General features: G+C 44.8%; 1 protein-coding gene across 3 annotated transcripts; it reads left to right on the top strand.

Moving 5' to 3' along the window:
- Positions 1-240: 240 nt before the first annotated feature.
- Positions 241-9,077, top strand: LOC121589889. Of its 3 annotated transcripts, none has more exons than XM_041909120.1 (6): positions 241-939; positions 3,289-3,395; positions 7,220-7,433; positions 7,596-7,917; positions 8,534-8,658; positions 8,794-9,077. In XM_041909120.1, the coding sequence occupies exons 3-6, from the start codon at positions 7,223-7,225 to the stop codon at positions 8,937-8,939; spliced, it is 804 nt and encodes a 267-aa protein (XP_041765054.1). In that variant the 5' UTR covers positions 241-939; positions 3,289-3,395; positions 7,220-7,222; the 3' UTR covers positions 8,940-9,077. The 3 variants fall into 3 exon arrangements, with proteins under 3 accessions (XP_041765054.1, XP_041765053.1, XP_041765052.1); XM_041909119.1 differs by having other exon boundaries at positions 241-943; XM_041909118.1 differs by lacking the exons at positions 241-939; positions 3,289-3,395 and adding an exon at positions 3,422-6,757.
- Positions 9,078-26,829: the final 17,752 nt, after the last annotated feature.

The raw sequence follows: 26,829 nt of genomic DNA, 5'->3' as shown, positions 1-26,829 counted from the left end.
AAAATGCGTCTGAAGAAAGCGATGACGCCCGCGCTTGGGATGGGTTGGATGGTTCATGCAGGAGAAGCTGACATTCATCGGATGCTTTCTAGACTCCGGAGCACATGCACTGAGAGACGCGCAGACTCCACGAGAACGCACTCCCGAGTGAGTGACTGTTTGGCTCGGGAGCTCCGCCGGATGCTGGAGAAGTCATCTGCGTGAGTACGAATGTTTGGAGTTTGGAACGGCATGGCCACAAGTACACCGTAAGGCTGGAAGGTCAGTTCCGATTGAAACGTTACGGAGAGTGGCCGTTCCTGCGTTACGTCTGTACAGTGGGTCAACGTTCGCGACACGGGGCAGTGTATGATGTGAGTCGTTACGGTGGTGTTTTTATTTGTCGCTTCCGTGGCCAGTGAGCGTTCGGATAGAATCGGTACATCCCGAGGATGGATTGGTGATTGTGTTTAGTGAAACAGCTCATCCTCATGGACTCCGTACGCTTATCATTACAATGATAGAGACTTCTCTGTGCCATGGGATTCTCCTCCGAACATTCAGTTGTGCTTCTTCGTGCGTGAACCCATCGTGCAGTACGTGTAGAAAGCGACGTGTAAAAGCCCTCTTGACCTTTTGGGAGGGCATGATTTAGGCCCCACCACACATACACCTGAAACGGCGTCATCAAATCGTAGCCTCAGTCGGAATAGGAATAGAACTTTCACACCTCATGCAAATGAACAGACAGGGAGCCCGTACCCGACGCTCCACAGGGAACCATCAAAACAGTTTGTGGCCGCTGTATGGCAGTGCAGGCCTTGTACTTCAGCGACCCTATCATCCCTGTGTGAGCATATTGCAAAGGAGCGGAACAGCATGGATACGCTTGTGGAACGTCGCCAGGGATGTTGTGGGTTTCACTCAACACCAAAACGGAACATCCTTACACATCGCATGGTAGGTATGTTCTGTAAAATTTTAGAATTTAATAATACAAAACATTTAACTGTTCTATTTTTTTTATTAAACTATGCTTAAACTCAGTTTACTACTGCACCAAAACCATCAATCACAAAGCCAACACAACAAACTGCTAGTAGGAATTCAATTTTGGTCCTAGCATTTCTACAAAATTCGATTTTCCTCGACAAATAGCATGTAATCTACATCAAATTCGATTTACTTCCTTGTTCTTCTCGCTCGTTTTATGTATCTCTCTCTCTCTCTCTCTCTTTTTTCTCTCTCTCTCTTTCACTCACTCTCTTCTTTCTGTGTCTCACTCATTCTCATGCACTCTCTTGCTCTCGCTCCATTTCTTACTTTTCCATCCTCGTACGATTGAGCTTGGTTTCAACACTTCACTTCATATTTGTTATTTACACACCTTTAAGCACACCGTAAATCTATAAACCTGATTGCCCGCGTGTGCCAGATTCTTTCCCCGGCGTAGCTTTCCGGGAAATTTCATCCACCTCAACCAGAGCATAACGAACACGTTGTGCACGGTGTTTGACCGGATGAATGTTTGCTTTACCGAAACATAAACTGTTTGCTTCCCGCAATGGGGTAAACTTTGCTTCACTGCCCGGTTTAAGGGATGTTTTCTTTGCCAGGTGTTGGTAACACATAGACACACACACACACACGCCCATTTACACACACTGAGGTTAGGTGGATCGTTGCGCTTTGAGCGCGTTATGCAACGTAATAAGCTGTTGTATCTGTATCGTACAATTGGTTATTCCTTTCAATCATACTAAGACATTACCGTAGCGTTACATCGAATCAAAGCGCCTAAAGAATGAGCTATTGTAATGCGTTTTGCATAACTCCAGGCGTTCGATAGTTCGATATGATCTTTACAACGGATTTAACAGTCTTTTAACTGAAATTTAATTGTTTTTATCAAGTTACAATGTGCTCGGCACTACCCGCCTCACGAAAGAATTGCTCGTTACTCCGTTCCCATGCGTTGTCCGAACAATGTTCCCCCACAAAACACACGGTACACGGTCGTTTGCGAACGAGTAAACAAGACGACCGCTAAGCCAAGGACATACATAACCGGCGCGGTACCTCCTGCTGGTGTTGATCATTTATCATTATCAACATCCGACGCGTGGTTGCAGTGATTCCCGGCATTTATCCCATACCGGCCACTGACGGCCACAAACAGCTCCGAAGCTTTCGTGCACGGGATGTGTATTTGCCACCAGGCCTGCCGCTTGCGAACATTAAATATTTCACTATATTTGCTTGCCGTTTTTCTTCAACTACAACTTTCGCGCTCCACTCGCACGGCGGTGTCTCGATAACGTGTCCCCAGAATGCTCCCGGACGAATAATCGAACCAGCGCCACGGAAAGGCACAACAGACCCATGGCGCGCACTGTAGACGAAACATTCACGGCATTGTGGATAACGAGAATTTATGGTGGCGATTTATTTATGGATGCCCTTTTGTGCCAATCAGCGGGATATCGAAAGGAAAGTGGAGGGACGCTCGAATAGGAGGAAAGAAGTGCTGTAGTTTGGGTGTTGCTAAGTTTTACAAACATTCACCGCATACCATTTTGCAAATCCATGCACCATTGTATGAAACTGTGAAGCATGTACGGTCGGTTGTGAAACTCCGTTACAAGTTTTCCGTTCTCTATCGTCACTTCCTTCCGTCCCGGTACTCTTTTCCTTGTCGTTACGGGACGAGTGTAGTAGCTATTTTATCATTTTAATGTGTACCATTTCTTGTGGCATAAGTAACACTAATGCTCGCCAATAAACCAACGACAAGATGACCTAAATTTAGAGCCTCCCACAGCTTCCGCTGGCAGAAAAAAAAAACACTTCAGCGAACCTGAGCGCGAAAGATCGACCTTGCCAAAGCTTGGAAGCGAGGCAGCACAAAAACGGAGAAACCAAAAACAAACAAAAAAAGCGCCGGTTAAAATAAATGACACCATCCAGCGGCTAAAACTTGTAAACTACAGCGCCAATGTTTTTGAACAATGTAGTCGCCTGCAGAATGAAAAGCGCGACAGCGAACAGGGATGCCAAAAGAAATGTTTTCGTTCCGCTGGTGAGCTAGCAAAAGTTAGCGAGCAGCTCATCGGTTAAGCAGCGAACGTGAGCGAAGTATCCCCCCGGTGGGGGTTAAAACTTGCGAGAAAAATCACCTCACGGAAAACTTTTCATTCCTTCCCAAAACAAAGGTGTTTGCCAGTGCGGTACGGTACAGGAAAAACCATTTCAGCAGCATTAGTCATATGAGTAAGTTGTTGGTAAGTCTTTCTATTTATTCCTTTACAGCACAGTTTGAAGTTGAGGTGACGTACCCAGCAGATTCAGATGGCAACGACAATTGGATGTTCTGTTGATATCGCTGGCAGTCAAGCAGTGCACCATCGGCTGGTTGGGTAAGTACCCAACAAACGGGTATCATAATATGTTTTTATTTATTTGCATAGTGGCACAAAACAATACAAAACAAGACATTACAATCCCGGCATCACTTCAGATACCTATTGTCTGCATTAAAATTTACCCAACGGCATTAGCAAACTTTATCACCCACAGGGTCGTGTCAATGAGTTTGTACAGTTTGTACGCTCAGCCAAGCGGCGCAACAAAGTCGAAAACAAAAACGCTTTTATTGCACAAAAATTTCCACCCAAATTAACGTTCAATTCAACGCCGAACGATGGCCCATTTTCTTTCGGGCATTGGGAGTACTCATGCTACACAAAACAAGGTGTAACAGATAAAACGAATATTGCGAGTGGAATATAGCTCGATTGACCGTATCACCGCAGTAAGCTCGAGCAGGCTCAAGTGGGCAGAAAAGTTTTTCCTTTCACCACGCGTTAACGGGGCTATACGCAGTGTTGAGTGTTTGCATGCAAAGTTTTGCTGACTTCCAAAACCTTCAACCAGCTGGCGAGCCTACCCGACAGTAGTAACCGGTAGTATATTAAGAAGAGGTTCGGAGGAGCACCCAGGAAATGAAGAAATTTTCAACAAGGCTTAAAATTGCTTCCTGCGTATTATCTACGACTTGCCCGAAAGATGCTAGCAAATGTTTCCGCTCGAGCAGGGTAGCGTACTACTATGTATGAGTAAGCCCACAAACGAACTCATTTCCGGTCCAGTTTGACCTTTTGTCCCGCTTTCGTAGTATTTATTGTCTCATCGATTCAATATGAATCTGAAGAAGCCGGTCATCATTGCGGCTTATTGGTTAAGGCAACAAACCGAAATGGATTATGGCTTTCTTGCTTCGGGGGGACAGAACGTGGGCAAGACTTGCTTCCATTAGGTCGGAAGTAGTTCTCATCAAAATAGATTGGAAAAGTTTGACCGAAGCAATGTGGCCCATTCCGGTGATGTGCGGTTTGTATGGCCGAATTCCGAGAATTGGGCAGAAAAAGGTTTATAAACAGGCTCGTAAAAATATCTGTCCATGTCACTGTTTTCGCTTTATTCTAAGTCTGACGGTAGACTGTTCTGTTCAAATAGTTATGATAATGTATGGAGATTACATACTCTACGCCATTCATGAGTAGTTGCAAACATTTAGGCGATGTTATCAATGGCTTTCCCGAGAAGTGTACTAATTAAGCATACTTAAATGTAAAACTGGCTCCCGTTTTGACATAAGACTATCAGAGCATACTGGCTCACCAACATTGCCGCAAGCCACCACCACGTTAAGCTGTGCCTGTGGCAAATTTCCGACAGTACCATTTTGCCCGCAACACAAAACGCTCATCGAGTGTAGTTGTAACTCAAACCCAGTTATCGAGTTGTAGCAAAACTAAGTTTAATTCGTTCGTTTCCTTCAGCTTGCTTCCTTCGCCCTGTGCGGGGCGTGTACCGAGTACCATCTTTGCCCTCTAACTACTAACGCATCCTACACGCATCACTTCGTGCAACCAAAAACCATACCCTGTTCGCTCCTTCACGGCCAACAGCAGTGCCGTGCCTAACATGTCAACGTACACGATGCGGTAGATCAAATCTGGGCGCCTGTGCATCGTTTCAATTTAGTGCGAGTAACAAGCATCGGAAGGTCGCACCAACCGGGCTTATCTGACATGTTCATCGAGTAAACTAATTGGGTTTCAATGGTAGGTTGAGTTTAGAAAAGCTTGTACCGCCCTCCAGCACCCTTCCAGCTGACGCACACTTCCTCCCCTCGTATATGCATACAGCCCGGGCCCAGGGTGCTGTGTTTCGCTCGGAAGGGGAAGCTAATCGTAGCTTTTCATCGTACCTTGAGAGCTGCTTTTCGGAGAGCCTACAAGCCACCAGGGGGCGATGCTAGTGGGGTAAACTTTGGGCTCCCCAAACGTACCCTCAAATCCCACCTAAGCCATTTACAAAGTTTTTTGAACGATGCGAGGATCGTTATCTTGCCCGCTTAGGCGAACCTTCCGAATGCGTGACGGTAAAGAGTAAATGAGTGTTGGTGTGTGTGTTATGTGATAAAGCATGTGATGCGGTTCGGTTTAGTATTGTAACACGCCCACACGTGCTCTGCAGCGAAAATGTTAACATTTTTCAAAGCAATCTTCAATCGTTTCATCTTTACCGAGGATCATGTTTTTTTTTTACCTCAAAAACACACTTTTACTATTTTCGGCCGTTCGAGATTAAATACAGCTGGCCGAGAATGTAACCCGTGCTGGCTTCAATAATGCGCCGCTCTTCAAACAATGTATCCTTCCACGAAGCCGGCCATCAATACGAAGCGTCTCTGAAGCGTCTCCGGCTGCTGGTGCCCGTGATAAAAGTTAATCTCCGGGATCGTGCAAGCGGCACGTGAATTCATTTCGTACGGTCAACTACCATTTTTATGAGCATTAAGGTACTGCTTTAGCAAATAAACCCCCATCAAGGGGTTCTTTTGTCCCTTTCGGAAACACAAAGCAAGCGTACGAGCGAAAGGAATCGTTCCATGGCTTTGAGGGTATGGTTTGTTTTTTTTTGTTCTTTTACACTCAAGTCGGACACAAAAGAGATTTGGAAAGAAAGAATGGAGAGACATGTCAATAGAAAATTAATTAGACGGAGAAAAACACTTATTTCGCTTTGCTTGGTGATACTGTAAAGCAAGCTCCTAAAATAAATGAAGAATGTAGGAGCGCGTATAAATGTGTATAAACGATTTGTTTTCCGAAATTTCAAACCTGCTTTCTTTTGTTAAGAAACTTCTACTACTGCACAAGCTCTTCGTCATTTTGTGTAAAACATTTTCACTCCTTTCTCAGAAGCTCCTATGTCAGTAGGCGGTTAGAATCAGAACGTGACATGAACAAGACATCAAAATCAAAGCCAAGTTATTTCCTGGAATATCAACTACTTCTGAACATGATCACGCCTCCTAGGTAGCAACACGTTTGAAAAATTAAGTATATAGTAAACCACACCAAGAACATGATTTAGTAAAGATTAAGAAGATAATCCTAGTTATCCATACAAGTTCTGTGCTTCAGGGGTTACTATCTGGGTGTTTGACACTCAATTAGCAAAGATTGCAATCTAAAACAGGTAGAATCATAAAAGCTTAGCAACAAAAACAAGGAAATTTTGTTGAAAGTGGTGAAATTGTATGATGGAATTGTAGATTCGATGCCTTAAGCATCATCACGAGCGTCACTGGGGTCCTTTTTTCGAGGAACCGGTCAACGTGACTTCCGGGGCGGCCTTGCAGGTTGGATATCATTTATCAACGGAGGCTATCCTCAACTGTAGGGTAGGCATGCTTAAAGATAAAACGGTAAGCATCATCGCCAGCTCCCCTGCCATCCCTCCACAACCACACATTACTCATTTACCACCGTTGTCGTTTGTTACTGTGGGGAACCACAGTGAAAGAAAAAAACAAAACAAAACACCGGCTACCAACTGATAACTCACAAGACGTGCCAACAGTCTGCCATATGAAATCGTGGCAATATTCTATTCCCCACCACCTGACACAGGACGCTGGCGCCCCCTCGGCACACGTTTGGGATCCGATGATGGGATTTATGTGAATGAATCACATCCACCCAGAAAAGAATCCCTTCGAGCCGACCCCTACACTGGCCAAAATTAATCTTATCCGCACGTTTACCCTTCTCAATCGTCCTCGATCGCTGCTGACGGTGTCTGTATTTGTGTGTATTTTATCTCCCGTCCGTTTCTTTTTCGGCCCCCGGTTTGCGGCATGTTTCGGACGTACTCTGACGGTGTGCAGGTGATGTGGATCCGACGAACCACCGACAAGGTATCGTTGCTCACCGTTGGCAATAATACGTACAGCGGGGACCCGAGGATAAAGGTCAAATTTCAATATCCCAACAATTGGAGGCTACATATCAACCCGATCAAATCCGACGACGCCGGCCTGTACATGTGCCAGGTGTCGACGCATCCGCCACGGGTGTTCGCAACGAATCTGACCGTCTTGGGTAAGTGGAAGGGTAAATTACACCAATCATTGGTCTGTTTTCTTATCAAATGACTTTTCTGAGGAAATAAGTTGTCCGAAGAAACTACATCAAATATGCAACAATCCAGAATTCCCATAATGATTCCTTACTTAATTTTGCGTTTTCTGTTGCTTGCTGCAGAGCCCGCTGTAAGAATAGTGGACGAGATGGGGTACGAGTTCTCCGATCGGTACTATAAGCTAGGCAGCACCATCGAGATCTCGTGCCAAGTGTCGACGTCCTATCTGGCTACCCTTCCGCCCAGCCCCAAGTCGGCTGGCCAACAACAACGCTCGAAGACTTCCCCCGCTGGTGCACCGGCAAACACGTTGGACGAGACGGCGAAAACAGGCTCCAAACCCACTAAAGACGATAACAAACTGTCCGACTCGACGGAAAGAGGGTTGATTAGCTGGACCAAGGATGGCGCCGAGCTGCCGAAGGATGTCAAGATGAGTTTTAGGTGAGTTTGTGAGACGGTGTGAATGTGTTAATAGGCTGACACATTTCAGGCATGTTGGAGCTAGTTATCGATCGTCTTTAGAACCAGCATGGATAGATTTTCCGCTAATACATTGCAGTCTGGTACAAATTACACATGAGCGCCATCGATGGTTTGTTTGATGCTGTATTTAAATCAGAACCTCTTTCGCGAGTTTCGTTCAACGATCAGCTCCATTCAAAGCAAACGATTACCAACATCCATTGCTCACTCTGACAAATTGCAACTATTGATAAATGTCCCAATCTGTAGCCCTTTTCCAACTCCAAAATGCACCATTTCAACCGCACTTCCAATAACTCCAGCGAGCAACGCACAGCCACGCTCAGTTCCGTTCCTTTCAAATGCGTACAATTTATAGTCGATAACAGCATCAGATGAAAATTTGTCCACCGTCCACGTTGCGAGCGTAGTATGACGAGGTCACCATCAAAGCGCTGGCGGGACTCCCTGTACGATCCAGTGCGCCCGTACCCATCACGCACTCGCTGCGCTGTTATTCGACCGTGGTGGACGTGTTCTTTCGACAAACTCTCTCACCCGAATATGCTTTCCGTTCCATTCCTCCGATTCACAGCGGCACCAAGCAGTGGCTCATCAGCCGGATATCGATTCTGCAGGCAAATCGTGTCCACAATGGCGTCTACAACTGCACCGTCGCCGGCAAGCAGAGCCAGGCGGCCCAGGTTCAGGTCCTGAACGGTACGTATGCGTAATAGGATTACCTACTCTCCGAGCGCTCCGAGGCTCAGGGCTCAGTGCGATAATGAAAATTTTATTGTCTTCGAATCTTGGGCCGCTTCCGTTTGGACGGCCGTTTTTCTCGCACAATCACAGGTGAAACTCCGGCCGCTGTTCAGCATAATTTTGGCCATCGCAAAGAGGCGTCCGGGCTGCTAGGGCTTCACGTGCTCGCTGTGGTGGTAATAATGTGGTACACTGTACAGTTTCGGATGCGGTTGGTTGGATTGCAACTGCAATGAGCAGATTTATTTGAAGCAAGAGATTAAAGCCTTTTGGAGCTAATACCTAGTAAAAGACTTTACACAAATTAAGACTGACATATTGTACAATGTATGTTATTCAATGAATAAATCAATAGTCTAACTATAACCTTTAAATATCTTGCGTTTTGATTCAAAACTGTCTAAAACACATTTTCATTAGAAAATATTGCTCGCAAACCATCGTGTTATGCTAGATTTTGCTTTTTTAACACATATTGTCGAGCGTTTACTTCATCAATACATCGATATTTGTAAATACCACCTGCAAGAGATCGTTCTACATACCGGCTATTGCATATCACAAACACAGACAATGTTTTTCATCACAAGATCATAATACATGAAGGGGGGAAACAATCCTCATCATCTCGAAACTTCCATTCCATTCTGTCAGGCATTACAATGAAATCGAAAACATTTACAATTCCAGGAAAAAAAATAAACCATCACCGCTACCAGCATTCCAGTTCTTGTTACTATTCCTGCCAATTCCCCAGAGGATAGTGCAATGCGAATGAATTACCTTTCTACAGATTTTGCACATTCAATCTATTTCAGATCCGAACAGATAAATCCTTCACCAAAGCCGGGTTTTCGTGGAATAAAGGATTCACGGGAAAGCGTGTGCCGACGTTCGACGACAGATGGATGGCTTTTCTTCGGCTGTGTTAAGATGCCGTACCGCCCTGCCAGCACGCCGGTTACTTTTGCGGAATAATTGAAATAGAAAATAAAGCACACGGAGCATACGGTACCGAAAGAAGTTCCCACCCCCAGAAACCCGGACGGTTCCCATGCCTTAACTAAATGCAACCGTTCGCGCTGGTTTTGCGGTATTGCCATTGCAGCCGCTTCTACTGCTGCACATTTTCCAGCGTTCTTGAAACTTTTTATGCTCGTTTCTATTTTTTGTCTTCTTTCGTGCAAAATTGATATATGCAATCTAGCGGCGACTTTTCTTAATAGCTTAAGTTTCTTCATTTACCACCAATCGTCGCTTGCACCGCCGAAGCCACCATCGTTTCGTTTGGCTTTCACGGAAGCGCATCCATCGGCAGGGTACTGGGGCGCACCAAAAACCCACCCCACACGATGCTTTTGTGAAGTCGATGCGATGGCAAACGCGATGGATGGGTTTGAAGGTGGAAGGGAAGTGGTTCTGCACATTTCATTTGCGATCGATTTTTCGCAAATCGGTTGAGTGGTATTGCATCATTAAATTCAGGTCGTGCGCCATCTTCCCGGAAAGGTAAACGGATGAATTGGTCGCTTTTTCTTTCGACTGTCGCTCTGCACGGAGAAAGCACAGAATCAGCGCGGATACGGTACGGATAGCAGCGCAGCGAGTATACCCCCGCCTGGAGTCTTTCGATTCGTCAGGCGCCGCCAAACCAACGATGGTGCCGTTAAAGGATTTGCGAATGAATATTGCACAATTCCGTGAATGGAGTCCCCACGGTGTGACCGATTCATTGCTCTCGGAAAAGGAGATAAGGCGGAAAAGTTGTACTTTGCTCATTGCTGCTTTCCAATTCAATTTCTTCTCTCTGCTGTGCGAAGAAACACGGGTGTAAGGTGCAGCTTTTTATTTCCTCTCTCTGTGCTACCGATAGATCGCCATCGCACTTTGTTTAACATAATTTCTCATCGATGTCATGGCTCATCAGCGTCCGATTACTGTGGTCCCGACATTTTACCTGCCGGTGGTTTGCGCTTTTTGTGGCACGGTGGTTTTTTTTTGCCCACTTCCCACCCACCGAAGGGTTGCTGATGGCAGTGAAAAATCTTGACCGGCTGGCACGTGGTCACGTTCGCCCGCCCCAATCGTACCGTTGCCGCGCTGTACCGACGAATGTCACAGTAAATGGGAAGAAAAGAATCTTTGCTTTCTTCTCGCTTTCACCGCTATTTGTTGCCCGGACTAAGGGTTACATCTAGGCGAGGTGACGAAGTTTCATTCCAGCCCTTTTGTTGCTCGATAGATCGTTTTTCCTTTTTACGGGTGAGCCACAACAATCGTGCAAAGCGAGAGAATGGATGAAAAATTATATCAAGCAAACTTTGTGTTCTACTGGTTGGGAGAAGAAAAGTATTGATTATTTGATTTCATTCCTGTTCGTTTTTTGTTTTTGTTCTTCATACTTTGCTGCAATGCATTACCACCTTGGCAGAGGTAAAGTTTTTCAACGCTTTCCCAAAGCGCTGGTGCTGACAATGATTGAGACGTAGACATAAATATCCAAAGTGTTTATCCGTAGCGGGATAGGGTGGATAAAATCTTGTCGTTCAGTTTGTAAGTATGATTGATTGAAGGGTTGATGAATATTGCACAACATTTTGTTGGAATGAAAGACGCGCTCGTTTAATGGTCTTTAGGGAGAGTATGTTTTACCAAAAGCATGATTTTAAATGCTTGCCATAGATGTGTGTGTATTCACCGTTTCTTGTCTAGCAACTATTAGAATAGAGATGGTACAACTGTTGTATTTTATTCTCAATTCGGTTGTTTTATCTTCATATTAAATACTTCAACGATTGAAAACCATTTTCGAAACGCCTTTTTCTCCAGTGGCTTTAAGCCCACTTTAAGGATTATCCTATTAATGCTCATCGACTTTCACCGGCGCAAAAGGCAACCACTCTCCCTGCAAAGCAACCGCTAAACACGTAACTATTTAATCGCGGTCTAGCGATAACTTCCAGCATTAGAGGCAGCCAGCAATTGCCCGTAAGCGTTAAATTTGCGCTCCGCGAAACTTTCCACTGTCCGGCAGCCACGATAGCTTTCGGGCGGGACTTTCGCCCTGATTAAGGGCACCGTTCCCCGGGTGCAGGGCGGGATAATTCACCCTGGCCGCAGGCATAATTCATCCAGCGTACGTGCACCGCACCGTTGCACTTGCACGCTGCAGCAAATTCTGTCCGCGAAAAAGCGACCTGAGGTCAACGAAAGCCACCTCTAAATTCACCCCGCTCCAACGGGCATCCGACTGTTATGGTCGTGGCCGGCCAGCCTGGGCCGATGCCCCGGATACAGCCAGACACGTCGTGCTGCAGATAGGCAGAGGGAAGCGTTCGTCCCGCGATTTATGGTTTGCGATCGGACCGTGCTGGGCCAGCGTCATAAGTTTTTGCTTTCCAACCGATTGAACCGAACCGTCGAGCGGTACCTCAACGACTGCACGATTACGCACACAATCAAGCGCAAACTTCTTATTGTTCAGGATTTTCGAGAGTAAAAAGGGAAAAAATTGGCCTAGTGTAACATGGTGTCATTCTGGGCGATAACATGCTCCCTTTGAAGCATTATATCGTTAAACAACTTGTCGCAGCTCGGGTTATTGCAGCCTTCACTTCCGATCATTTTGGCTCGATTGCGCCAACCATTCCCTGTTCGCTGTATGATGCTACATTAATCGCAACAATTGCTTAAATTCCTTGCAGCTCCCCGATGTCCCCGTTAGCAAGCCCGCTAAGCGTCTCCACCGAGTGCGATGCAGCATTATGCGAGAACGTTAATCACTTGCTAAGTGCTTAATTTGCATACCGCTTAACTACCTGCGAGCCGCACCGTCGGGCATGAAATGTGCTTCAATCAAGCAGCAGATTATGTGTCATTATGCGACCAGCGGAATTCGCAAAATGGGCAACCGGGCCGCGTCGAGTGGTCGACGCGACGGTGCAATGTTTGAGCCTTCCTGTGAGCCACCACCACCAACACCACTACGGCCAATCAATCGCACTGCATTTCGGGGTGCTTTAGGCGCGTTATTCACGCCACTCTTCTCGCGCGGACAAGTGCCTTAACAGTGCGGATCGTATTGTTCGATTGCACTTTAGGGCTGCAACGGCCAGTTGCGATCTAATGATTTATGGTTCACGTCCAAGATAAACATACACTCATGCACACACATTCAGACACTGACACACACACACGTGAAGGCACACTGAAGTGGATGTTTGGGGACGGCACAGTAAAGCTAAGGGTGGGCCAAAAAAAGGGAAAAAAGAGCGGCAGAGCCACAGAAGTGTTTGCTTTACGCTGGTGTGTTTATTCATTCATGTAGTCAATCCGCTTACGTTGCTTTTTCAGGGTGCTGTTTGCCGCCATCACGTTTGTGTAACGGGTGGTAAAATATTTACTCGGGACGTGTGAGCATATGAGCAATTACGGCACAAAATGGCCTTGAGTTAGCAATAGCATTGAGGGGATTAATTTTAACACTAGTATCAATATTGTTCATACAAAACATTCTATGCAAAACGTATTGAGTAGGCCCGTTTAAAAATGGTGGCATAATTGTTAAACATTGCCAGAACGCCTGCCGGTATGCAATATTCCGTTAAGCTTGCCGTTCCCTTCTTACTATGTAGCATTGCATATCTTTAGGCGCTGTATTTCAACGTAGCGCTGTAGATTTTTAAAGGCGGGAAACAATCCACTTGCTAGTTAAACTTTTTGATTTTTTTAGCATATAGATGGCAAATACTCAATTGCCCATCACCACTCGCTTGCTGTTTCTGTAGCCTTTGTTTCCAATTTCGTTTACCCTCCGCACACAGCAAGGTTAATCGAATCTAGATCCTTCAGCACTTTCCAGCAACCGGTCTGTGCTAATCAAAATTAATAAGCACTGAAGCAAAAATCGATGAATCTTGGATTGCGTCATCGTCAATGGCACGTAATGCGATGGCATAAGCTGAACTGTCTCGATAGGAAACACTACTTTCACCCCGCCATTAACACATCCTCGGCCGAGCCACCCTAGCGCACGGGGAAGTCATTCCGTGCTGAAGATATCCCTTTTTTATCAAAACCTTACAAAATGGAGATTGGAGGAGTAAAAAAACAGCACACTGCTCTTCACAAAAGCGGTTAGTTTTTGCTTCCGAATCAGTTTGCCATAATTTTACCAGAAGTGGTCGATTTTTTCCTTATATCCTGCCTCTACTGCCTGCACGCAGCCTTCATTTTCGTGCCGTACTGTCGGCACCGAATAAAAAGAGCACGAGATGGGGGTGGAGGTGAAAAAACACACGCCACATCGCGATCAAGTGCCAACGCCCGGCGACTGGCGTAACTGACGAAGAAGAAAGAAAAAAAAAGGGCAATCACACTTCCGCACGGAAGAACTCTTCGGGTTCATTTTTCTCTCAATAGAGCATGAACGCTTCGAGAGCTGTGAAATGTGGACGGTACATTATCTTTTCCGTCCGGATTTTGTAGTACGCACGTGTACGAGCGTATGTGTGTGTGTGTGTGTGATTTTGTTATCCTTATCGTGATTAATTTTCCAAGCAAACTTTCAAAAGACCGAAACGAGATTGGGACGGAGCGGAGGAAAAACCCCGCTCTGAGCCGGTGGCAGGGGTGCCTGGGCATCTGATAATAAGCACGGTAGCAAGCTCACGGAAGAAGCATCAGAGGAGGAAAAGCACGCGAAAGCAGAAAAAATCACGACAGTGGGCCGAAAAGATGAAAAGAAAAACCTCTTAGACGGTTGGACCGGGGAAAAGGTAGGAAGAAAAACGCTTCTCCTTCTTTAAGCTTCCCCTCACTGCCTGGCACGGCTCGCAAGAGGCAAGACGAGAAACGAGCTAAAATTTATCAAGCTGATAGATAACTTATGGTGCCGATGCTGAAAATGAGGATTGCTCGCCTCTGGAATCTGCTGGTTGCCCGGGCAGCCGTTGGATTCCATCGTTTCGTCCTTTATTAAAGCCTCCATTATCGTACTTTGTTTGGGCCTTGCGTGTGACCATACCGTCTGCCTCGAAACCACCGTGCTCCGTGCTGCGTTATTGCTTAACCAACTCGACTTTATTGTCCAACTTTTTAATATGATAGATTTAGCTTTCTTCTGTAACCACGGTAAAGATGGAAGGCGATGCTGGTCCCTTGATAGACTCATTCACTGCTGAAGAATGGGCAGGCAATGTTGCCTTAATCAAGCCGTTTTGTCAGGCACAAGAACGCCACATTAATGAAATAAAATTATTCCCGTATTATTAGCCACATCCTGCCAGTGGATGAGTTGCTTACCTTCTTTCGATTGTGTTTGAAGCATGAAGTGTGTTGGTAAATAAACAGTTAAAGAGCATGGTTTCCACTACATTGTAAACATTAGAAAAGGTCCAAAGCAAACATCCGTAGCTCCATTTGCGCCTTTTTGAAAAAAAAAAACAATCAAAACCAAAAAAAGATACCGTGAAATAAGAGCGCCTTGGGAGGATACAGCGAGTGAATGCTAAGGTTAAGAAATATGCAGGATAATGTTTTACATTTTATGGAAGATTTCAAAATTTACATTTTCGCCCACTGCGTCCCAACCCCGAGCCCCCGAGCCCTGGTGCCCTGATCTCGTATGAATAATTCAACGCCCATGTCCATCTTCCCATCAGTGCAGGTCCGTCAGCAACCTACGCTGGACAGTTTTGTAACGATTCGTAAACAGGGCAGCAGAACCCCTTGACCACGTCACCTTGCTCGCAAACACACGCATCGGTAGGTAGGTATTTGTTCTCGTGCTTTACACATTTGCATGATTTATTTCCCATTACGGCAATCCCATATAAGATCCCCGGAAGGTGACGTAAAGGTGGCCCAGAATCCCATTTGTGTTGCCTTTCGCATCGGGTCGAATGTATTTTGATGCTATTTATGTTGAACGAGCGTGTGAAATGTAATATTGGGTTGTTTGTTTTGTAGTTTGTAAAAACAATCCAAATTTAATCGTCATTCACAAAGCACGACATGCTTCGCTTACACATTGTAAGGGCTTAATGCGCCTAAAGCTATGCACACTGCACCTCACGATGTGGGAAATGTTTAGTCTTTAAATGAATTTTTTTTGAAAAATATTTTACTACAAATAGCCCTGTCGTTATCACCTCGTAAAAGCTGTTAACTTCCCGCGCACGCTCCACAGACAGCAGTAATGGCGTCTTGTTGGAGCTTTCAGTAGTTTACGAGCCAACAAGGCGAGCGTCTTGCATGGAAAGTAAAGAAAGCAAAAGACCCATCTAAATCTTCAATCAAACTCTGCCAAGGAAGTGAACTTTGCGTTCTTTCTTCGCAAGCACATACTTGCGATGATGATGTGGTGCCCTTCGAAGCATACGCCAGCAGGCCCCGTCTTGGTAAAGGTTTGTGTATATTTTCATCAAGAGATTCCCGTCGTCCCGAAGGTCGTGCGGATCTGCATTCCACCGACATTTTTGCGGCCCCGCTTCAAACCTGTCAGCCTTGGTGGCACTGCAGCTCGTCTGACATACCATGTAGGTGATGAATGTGTCCAGGTCCTTTCGATAGCAAACATTCTCGGTGCGGTAATGCGGTGTACTTCATATCTATTACGATTTTTCCCCCCGCACACCTACCGAGCGGTTCGAGCTCGCTTTGAGCCACATCCATCAGGCAAACGGAAGCATTTGTACCGCTACCAGTTTGTACCGTTCACGCTCTTCACGCCACTAACATGACAGCGTTCGGTCGTCTTGAGCGCTCCCCAACTCGGTTGGCTCGAATCATATTTGTGCTAATTGAAAAAGATGTTCCGCTGGAGAGTGTGTGCGCCAGCGTTTGCAGCAGCATTGCGAGCATGTGGCGCCTTGGTCCGTGCTTGACCAGCTGCTCTTATCACTCAAAATCAGCCACAGCATGCTATAACTTGGCAGGATGATTTATGGCTTCGTACTCTGTCTCGCTAGCTGGTGATTTACTAGGAAAGTGCAGCAGCTTAGTGCGTGCGTGTTGTTGTGCGTGCGAGGGAAGAAGCTCATGTTCTCGAATCTCGACACATTCTACTTTAATTCATTTTCTTGAACTTGCTTTTTCATTATTTGTAAATGATGGAGTGTTTCTATAAAACAGAAGCAAAGGAGTCTGGTATCTAAAGTATAGATATTCAACTACGTGTCTTTAATAAATAATAATTTAACCTCCTTTGGTTACGATGGAGACGCCTGGTACTTCAAAGCAATTTGTGTCTAAAAATCATTTCATACCCACCCAAAACAAGAGCGTATCATCCAATCTCCAAGGAAAAAACAACTACTCGGCACACCCTCATAATTTCAGACTCATAAATTATAGCTTTTCTAATAAGTAATGCTCTCTCTGCAAACCCTGGTTAGTGCCACTCATAACCCCGCTGGGACGTTGCCCTGCGCCAGGGCAAGTAAGTAGCCAGCCCATTAAGCTGCCATGTCAGCGTGTATTACCTATCAAGCTCGTTAGGCCAATCGTTTGCTGCCACACGAGATGACATTTAATTGATTTTTGCTCACTCCAAAGCACCGTCCCACGAGTTTGTTTGCTTTTGCCGTCGCACAAATGGCAAGTAATAGCCAAATGAATAAATGTACACACGGACGGACACACATAAAGAGTGCCATTATCCTCCAATCAATTCCCACAAGCACCATCGCAGCAAAATAAATACCCCCTTGTTTGTTGATAGCGCTCTGGATTGATGTTTGAAGAGGGTACGGTTTGATTGGGTGTGTTATTGTGCGAAGAAGTCGAGAAATCGATCGTTATATTAATCGAAGGAGATAATAATTGCCTCCTTTTTTATGCTTTTGCTTATATTGCACTGATAGCGTGATAGAAATAATGCTCTACAAGTATTGTGAGTAATGATAACCAAAGTCGAACGAGGACGGGTAAAGCCAACCCGTGACCCGCAACAAACACATCGCAGCTCGGCGTAAAAATCATCTGTATTTCCGTTCCGTTGCTTTTATTTCTCACGCACGCACATGCAGGCGTATGTCGCTGTAGTATGACGAAAAATTAATTAACAAGTTCACCGATCCACCCTGGCGGTTGTTTATCACGCAGCACACACATTCTCTCATACCGAGTGACACAAAGTATTTCAGTAATGCTGCACTCGGCGCATCCATGCATCCACATGCAGCACAAAAGGGGCTGGAAAGTTTTTTCCCCTACATTTTCTTCCTCAGCTTTGCGGGAATGGTGACGTGACGAGTGGAATCATTTCCACCACGGTGACTTTTGCATGGGGCTTAGTTGATCCGCACAAACAGTGAACTGAAGCTGAAGGCAGCGTGTGTTCTGTTTTTTTTTGTTCTGGAGGAAGCGGTGGAAGTCATGTTTGCAATGAATAAAGTTTTCTGTTTGAGTGGATAGCGGCAAAATGTAAGGTTACTGCATAGGAATGCAGATATGGCATGGGTAAAGTCATTTATGTTTTGGGACTTTTATTGCAGATGAGTTTGCATATGCTTTTGTTACGTACAAACTATGAAAAAACAATATCTTTGTTATACAAAGTATGTTTAAAAATCAGACGAATTAAAATATAGTAAGTTTCTTTCGTTTACTGTACAGCTTTAACGTATGCAGAACAGGCACATGGAACGATCTTTTGTTCTATTAATTTAACCATGAAATATTAATTTTGAATACCTCATCTCGTTTCCGCTTCATTACAATCATCTCAATGTGCTCCATCTAATGATATTCATCTTATGGAAAATAGTTTCCCACAGCTCTTCATGATTATCGGAAAACTTAACCCTTTTCCCTCCAGCGAGAAAAGCGAACCTTTCCACACCAACAGCAGAAAATAAAGAGAGAAGCAAAAAAGTGTGATTTGCCCTCTCATTTCCCCCCCAGAACCTTTGCACACTTTCGTTTTCCGATTCCGCCCCCCCATCCACCGGTCCGTCCGTCCGTCCGTCCGTCCGGTTTAATTGCTCAATGCTAACGAAATTAATCGTCACCAGTCGCCAGAGAAGTTTGCAAAGAGGATGCATCCGTTTCCGGAGCTTGAAACCGGCTATTCATGGTCCACTTGTGCTTCCGCGCCCCTGTACAGTCAAGAACTTCGGCCGGAATCCCATCGAGAAGATGATTCACCACATTCGAGCTCGACCCGAGATCGAGCCGTGGAAGGGAACGGTAATGATAGGAAGGGAGGGGGAGGGGGGAGAGGTTCGCTACGGAATGATGGGAAAAGGAACTCCCCTGTACTCCGAAACCAGCTGACCGACCCTCGGAAGCCAGGCGAGAAGAAGCCCTTGGGAAAGTTTTTAATTATAATGACTCTTACACTTTTACGAATAGCTCGATGATAATCGTTTCTTTTCTTGGTTTCGTCCTTTTTTTTCCTGTGTGTGTGTTTCTATCCACCGTGCATTTGCTACTAGGAGGGTGGGAAAAGGCGGGGAACGGTATTTCGGTGAGTAATCGGTGGTTTTGTTCGAGTGCTCGGGACGATCTTTCCGGTACGCGCTGAAAACGAACACTTGACCCAAAGTGTATGCCGGGAGGGGAATGAAACTTGAAATCCGATGTCATGCACGGTAAGAAAATTTGCATTTGCAATAAATTATCGCACTAATGTAGAGCGTACTGTACTATAGTCAAGGCGAATAAGCTTCTCCTTTTGGTTAAAGTTATTCACTCGGATTAACAGAGGAAAAGTGTTCGTTGCTGAAATTGATTCAATTTTTTCTTTTTCATATTCACATCATTCAACTTTTAGCTGCTTTATGGTTTCCTCAGTGTGCAAAAAAATTATTCTAAAAAATCAGTGTGCTTCTAAAAATACTTCTAAAAAAAATCCCATAAAAAAGGGAATGGTTTTCATTACAAGAACTATTTTCCGAAATGGTTTCATGAAATTCGAAATTTAATATCACTGTAGCATTCTTCGAACTGACTTTCCGCTACGTCTGACCGGTTGCAAGAATGCGACGAAATACATGAAAAAACAGAAACAACCATTCCTCCCTTTGCTGCCCGGCCATTCACCAGGGAGTCGCAAACACCCGAACCGTGTCAGCAGCATTGGGTTGCGTTTGTTTTACTGGCTAGGAACGGAACGGATAAAGTGTTTGCTCGGTGGATTCATTTTTCATCCGTCCGTTGCAATCTTTATCGCTTGTCATTGTGTTGCTTGATCAAAAATCGCGATTTTTTTTTGTATTTGCTGCTACTTCCCACGCTTCCGCAAGTCCACCGACAGTTTGCAGGACAGGCAAGGAAGTAAACGCGAAACACAGTGTGACATCTTTTCTGCATCGTTTATTTTTACAGCTATTTTGCGCGCGAGTGTTGAGCGTGCCCGGGTGGACGGCGGGCCCGGGTCTTAAACTAACACCGCCAGCAATCGTGCAATGAATGACCATGCAAAACAAATAGCCCGAGGGACAGATAAGAAACCAGAAATGGTTGGGATCGTGGAGGGATGGTTTTGAAAACCACTGCGCAGCAATATTGCTATTGCGGGGTATGATGATGAGCATTTTTGGTTGGAATTTTGCCTTCCTTCCTTCGGGGAAAGTGGCCAAAACTTGGCAACCAGAAAGTTGAGTCCGTTCGTTTGTTAAATCTACCCTATTTTTAGATAGTTGTTGAGTTTTATTAAGTATTCGTCTACTTCAAAGGGGTGGTACACAATTTGCATGCATGCATGAGTGACATTTTGCTATTGCTTCATAATGCTAGGATAGTGATGCTGCTATGCGGAGTGCATACCTTGAGGCGGTTTTTTGCAACTGTTTTAACAAGGCTTGTGACAGCCTAAAGTTATGCAAACAGCTAACAATGTTTTACTTCTAACAGAGAAATGCTCCCATACAAGTCGACCTAAAAAGCTGCAAAAATAAATTAAATTAGTACCAAGGTTAAAGTACATCAAGTTTTTTTTTTATTAAATCCATCCCATCGATGGTTTTCAACAAACCATCCCACTTATCTACGTTAACATTCGGCCTGTAGTAATATTTTATGAGTAATCATTTGCGTACCAGAGCCAAACTTACTAGCCACACTGCCATTCACCCTACCCTAAGGGTTCATTTGAAGCCCATCAAAATGTAATAAAGTCTAATACTTTGCTAAATGGTTGAGTGATTTTAATTACCATCATAACCGAAAGTCCTTGGCGCGTAAACAAATGCTTATTTGCTCATCAAAATCTGGTTCATCTTTCTTCGTAAGAACGCGCTGCAAAGAGCAGTACGTTGGCGGCAGGAAAAGGCAAATGATGCTTTGTGGCTTGCACAGTAAAATCTTTACGGATAGAAGCAAACTGGCAATAAAAATCTGCTTGCTCGATGGTGATTCCGGAGCCATCGTACAAACCCTTTCACTGTTTCTTGCTAATGGCTCTTGAGAACAGAGTTCTTTTCGATGCCGATTTCGTCATCCTCTGTATCAATTGTTACGCTTTGATTATGCAAAAGAAGCGTTAAGCGATAATTTACATAAATGTGCCGTATGTTGTGTTTTATCGTCGCTTCAATGAAACATCCGTTTTAGATTTACTCCATCCTGATGGAAGTTTCTCTCCGGGAAAATGTACGCGCCCATTGTACGCAAATATTTTGCAACGCCACATTAAACCAAAACACACAATTTTCAACCAAACCTAGATGAAGATCATCAGTCGGGCAGCATAAAAAGCAACTACCAAATTCACTCCCTCATATCGACGACGTCAGATGAAGTTTTACTTTCTTTCTAGCCTACTATTAGGCCACGCCTGCCTAGAGATGGTTAATATTTCTTCTAAACAATAAAGCTTCCGGCGTGGTGAGACGCAACGCTAGCATCTACAAATGGTGCCAGCCATTGCTCGCCAAGCGTTGCTCACAACACAAAGTGACGCACAAACACACCCATTTAAACAAAAATAAATTATTCAGCAGCTACACCCTGCACCGAATGGAACGCAAAAGTGACTGCGGCTACATAATGTTCACAGTTTTATTCACCGCCAGCGTGAACTGACACTGTCTACTCTGTTCATGGCCCAGTAGCGCAGGGCACGATATTTGATATTTGCCGAGCACCGAGCGTATCTTCTGCTGTGTGTCCTGCTGAACGGCATGATAAGAAATCCACCAACTTTATGACAAAACATTGTACCTCCTACATTTCAAAGACGCGAGCCGCGTTCACCGATACACCAAGACTCGTTTCTGTGTAGCCATTTGGACAATGTTTTAAGCCGCTTTCATCATCAGCTAAAAACATTATGGGATTGAAATGTGTTTCAAAGTATTTCATTTGCTGTCATTAGCTTCATACTAATACACATACTACACTTCAAACGTTCAATCAGCAGAAAACGATAAAGTTAGATACAAGTACGGTAGGTAGGTTTTGTCGGAGGGCGTGCATACATTTAGGCGGTTAGTTGCATTAATGCGGTGTTAAGAAAGCGTTATAAAATAAATCATACAACCGCCTTATCTTAGACAATTGCTTTGTTTTACAGATAGAACAGGACACTCGTGGAGAATCAATATAGACATTGATCGCCTCAGACTCTTTTAAGTTATCCAACTTGCTTTTTTACTTACCAAGTTGCTGTAGTTCAAGTAACAGCCTTATCCATTGTCGACAGCTGTCGATATAAGAAGAAAAAAGAATATTACACCGATTCTACGGAAAGTTTCTGGATTGAGCAGCTTAAAAAAGAACATGCTTCCGATGTAATATATTTTTTTATTTCTCTACAAACTTTTGATACTACTTTCCTTCTCCAGAGAGCCATTGGCGTGTTATTGTGCGCTTTCCCGCTAAACCACACCACTGCCACGGCTGCGGATACGGATCCGTCCAGACGACTCCACCGTAATATGATAACAATGTCAAGAAACACATCAAATTAAATTTGTGTCCACAGCGGGTTTTCCTCTGCTCGGCTATCGTTTTCCCACGGTTGTTTTTTTTTGTTTGTTTTTGTTGTGCTTCTTTGTTTTTCAACACGACCCCAAATCTTTGCACAAAATCACATGGAACGTAATACAAAACCGAGCCGGATCTGACGCGAATGCTCTGATATTACACTGCCGGGCGTGCTGCGGTATCAACGGGGGCACACTACATGCTGCTTCCGCTGACGGAAAGATATGGTTTAAAATGCGTAACAAATTCGAATGGATGTCAACGGCATAACAATAGCTGTCTGATCGGGGCGGACCGAGCTTTAAACAAAAGGACACGCCAGATTGATGGTTCAAATGGACGTGACTATTGTTTGATATGCCAAAGCTTTCGGCAATGATTCATTTCAAACGAATTCTGGCCGCTTGTTTGTTTTCGTATGAGCGTGTCGCTGGAATCGTTATCGCTATCACCTCTCTAATTCTGCTATTTAACGTTAAGATGGATAGCAATTAAGCACAAACAATCAATTTGTTTTGCTGTTCAGTGAGCTTATGTTAAAACATTAGTTTCTTTACAAGTTGCTGTAATGCAAAAAAAAATTAAAAACTTGATTTATTTCCGAATGCAAACACAAGCATGGATATGATGTCTGTTAAATTGTATTAAGATTTGTTACATTTGTCGATTGAGGCGTATTTATACAAACGTGAACGTAATCGTTGACCTGATCCAAAACGTTAATGCTACAGTCATAGTCCGTTTTGGAAAAGCCGCAATTTATGTTACGGAGAAACTATCACAAAAGTTTCACAATTCGCTACCACGCACCGGTCACCCTAGATCCCTTATCCAACCCTACAGCGGTTCCTTCTTGTATTCAGCGGCCTTATGCGCACGTTGTTTTTCATCCTCCTCCTTTGTGCACAACCAGCACGTGGCATCGATAGCTCATATGAGCCGCTATACCTCGGGGGTCGCATAATTTCTTAATTATGAAACCGGCAGCGCACCGAAACGCTTTCCGCTCGTCGGTGGCAATGAAGTCTTTGGCTGTTTGCAACTCTCTGGCAAACGGTGTTACTCTCAGCAGCGAAAAGGAGAGAAAAAATAAGAGGAAGAGATGCACAGCGAGAATGAAAGCGCTAGGAGCGAGTAACAGCTAGCCACAGAGGGCCATAAATATGCGAACCGGACAAATATTGGGTGTCGGTCGGTGGGACTATTTTCGGGAGCGGAAAGCTTGGTGGTGTGAATAAATTTGGACAGCGCAAAAAGCTGATACAGTCCAAGTAAAGGTAAAGAAGCTGAACCTTGGCATACGCCAAAGCAATGGATTTCTGATGTCAGCTTACACGTACACGTCACATCTAGGGAGCAACATGGTGACAAACGTATTATCATCGTGAAATGACAAACAAAGTGGGAAAGAGCTTTTTTGCTTCTCTTCCTTCATTAATTCAATGCAACAACTTGCTCTAGCCAGCCAGCCAAATGGTATGATTTTGCAACTAACAAATTAGCCACGCTCACCACTCAACCAATATCGCCCGGAACTGTTTTGCTACTACTGCTGCCTTGCGGTTGTAGATGCGATCTAGTTTATTTAAGTTTGTGGCACTCGATACAGCTGCGTTTGCATTCTTCCCGCCCAGGTAACGGTGGCCTTGGTAAAATATTGCAATAAATGTATTAGCACATTGCATTCACCTTAGTTGCATTCAGCTCTCTCGTAGGAAGCCTAAATGTATGCAATCTGCACGACACGACTATGGCTTGTTTTTAAGCTCACGCCATGCCGCTTAATAAGGTACGCCACCTGGGTACACTAACCATTCATCTATCGGTCTTCCCAACGCTTTGACTGCTGATTGACTTAGAGCCTGTTCAAACATCAACAAGACGACCGAAACATCGACCGGCGAGCCCCGGTCCTTCCCACCGGCCCGCCGGTCGAAAAGTGGAAGTTCATCGTGATAAGTTTAATTGAAATATCAACCGGTAGCAGCTGCTCTGCATTTAAAGCTGTCGCTAATAGGATTTTGACACTGAGTTGACAATGATCTCTCCCGAGGTTTGCTTTACGCGCTCGTGTTGAATTTTTGGTTATGCGCCAGGGGTGAATAGACTTTTCGCTTATTAATTTGCTTCCACCGTCCCTGCCCGTTGGTTTGAGACGCGTCTGCCAAGCGGCACAATCAAGATGATTGTTATTGTCATGGGAGCTGTTTGTGAGCTTTCTTTGAAACCAGCTTTCATTCGCCTAATACGTTCCAGCAATTGCGCCATGCAGGATGGGATTTGTTTAGCGGAAGCAGTGCGGGTAAACTCGAAGACAATACATTTCTACCCATTTCTTTGCAATGGTACCGAAATAATTCATAAATAATTATTCCACTCTTTTGCACGACACGATTTACACCGCTTTCATTCGCTCTCACGTAAGCGCGCCCACACACCCGCCCTTAAGCAGGTTAGCAATGAATAAACTGAAGCAAAATATGCAAATGTCTCTATTATTTCGATACCATCATTCCGAAATTATGAAATTGCTTCGGCCAATTTTTCAATTCACCCGATTTCGACGGAACGCACCGCGACCGGCATCCGATACTGTGTGCGAGCAAAGCTCGCCGGCAGGCAGACGGGCAACTGTAATTCATTACATTCATTTAATTACCATCGGGCATAAATTGTTGTGCTTTTGCCAGAAATTCCAAAACTTTTCGCCCGCGTTGTGCGTCGCTACGTTCGGCCCGAATGCTGGCTCTGCGTACTGTCCTGCACTGAATGTACGAACGAATTAATTAAGAAAGTTATTCGTGAGGCTTCATTTAACCAAAAATGCTTCCGCCAGATAATCTTGCACGCTTTGCTTCGGCATGATTAATTCCCCCCGCTCCGGTTCCGTCCTGGGAAGGGTTAAATTTAACCCATTGCTTTTATTGTTTGTGTTGGTGCGAATAATAATTAAACTTCAATTTATGCAATCCTTGATGTTTGATTATGTATCAGTAAGTTATTGAGAAAATTTTGTTATTGAACCATAACCCTTAGGAAGTGCTGCTACTGGCTTCTTGAAGACATTGACGGGATCATATGAAGCTTCGATGCAATAAGAAAATAATTACGCCTTAAAGTATGCAACATTCTCGTTGTGGCTACAATTGAATCTCGGTAAGAAAATCAATCTACTTCCAATGTTAGCACAACAATCGAATCCGATTCCCTTAAGCACGTACCATTGTTGGATTAGTTCAAATAAACAGACTACAACCCAGCCTGCCGTAAGTCAAACACAACACAACCACCTTTTACCCAAAACCGAACGTTGACAGTAGACGCCCGTGATAACGATCACTGCCCACGGGGTAAGGTGCACCGTATTCCATTACACTGCGGTCTTGACCAGCACGTTGACAACGATTCCGGTTTTGGTGTGCTCTGTCAAGCAAATAGACACACACACACACAACCACACCCACATAGCCACACACGCCTGCAGCCCGGATGCACCGGATGCATAACGATGCCGCACGCCTAGCTCAATGTAAAGACGAGTCACTGCATAGCTTATCGAAATGGCTCTCCACAAGGCGCAGAAGCTAAGCCATGTCCTTTGCTTCAATGCACCCTGTCTACCCGCAAACATTGCAAACGGCAATTGGAGTGTAATGAAAAGGAGCATGCATGGCGAGATTTGTTCCTGGCGCAGTCAATACAGCACAGCTCATGCATGCATGCACGTACGCTTGCACGCACGCTGCACACTGGTCGGGACGAGTGGTTTGCATGCGCCTTCCGGTGAGAAGGCAGAGGGCCATGGTTTCAATTTGTGCCAGTAAGAAAAGATGCATCGACCAGTTTCAATTGCTTCGCACTCATTGCACTCCACTGCGGGTTGAACTCGCCTTGAGTGCAGCTCTCCACGCTCAACACAACATTGTTTTACTTTTGTTTCGCCCCACCAACAGCCGAAGCACCTCTTGTGCGGGAGACGGGGGTGTATAAATCTTCAAACTCCCGTGGTGAAAAATTGTCGTACGCCGGCAGCAACACAGCACTCAGCAATTTGTCTACCCGGCTGCTGTTTGAAGTGGTTCCTACTCGAGCGTACCGAATCGTACAATGTGTTCGAAATGAGCTTTGCATCGATCGTTTCATGCAACAAGAATTTTCAACGGGATTAACCGAGCTTACGGGCAATGGAAGGGA

This window comes from Anopheles merus, chromosome 2R (genome assembly GCF_017562075.2).
Source record: "Anopheles merus strain MAF chromosome 2R, AmerM5.1, whole genome shotgun sequence".
Taxonomy (NCBI): domain Eukaryota; kingdom Metazoa; phylum Arthropoda; class Insecta; order Diptera; family Culicidae; genus Anopheles; species Anopheles merus.
The sequence above is the reverse complement of the archived record's forward strand: the minus strand, read 5'-3'. Positions and strand labels throughout refer to the sequence as shown.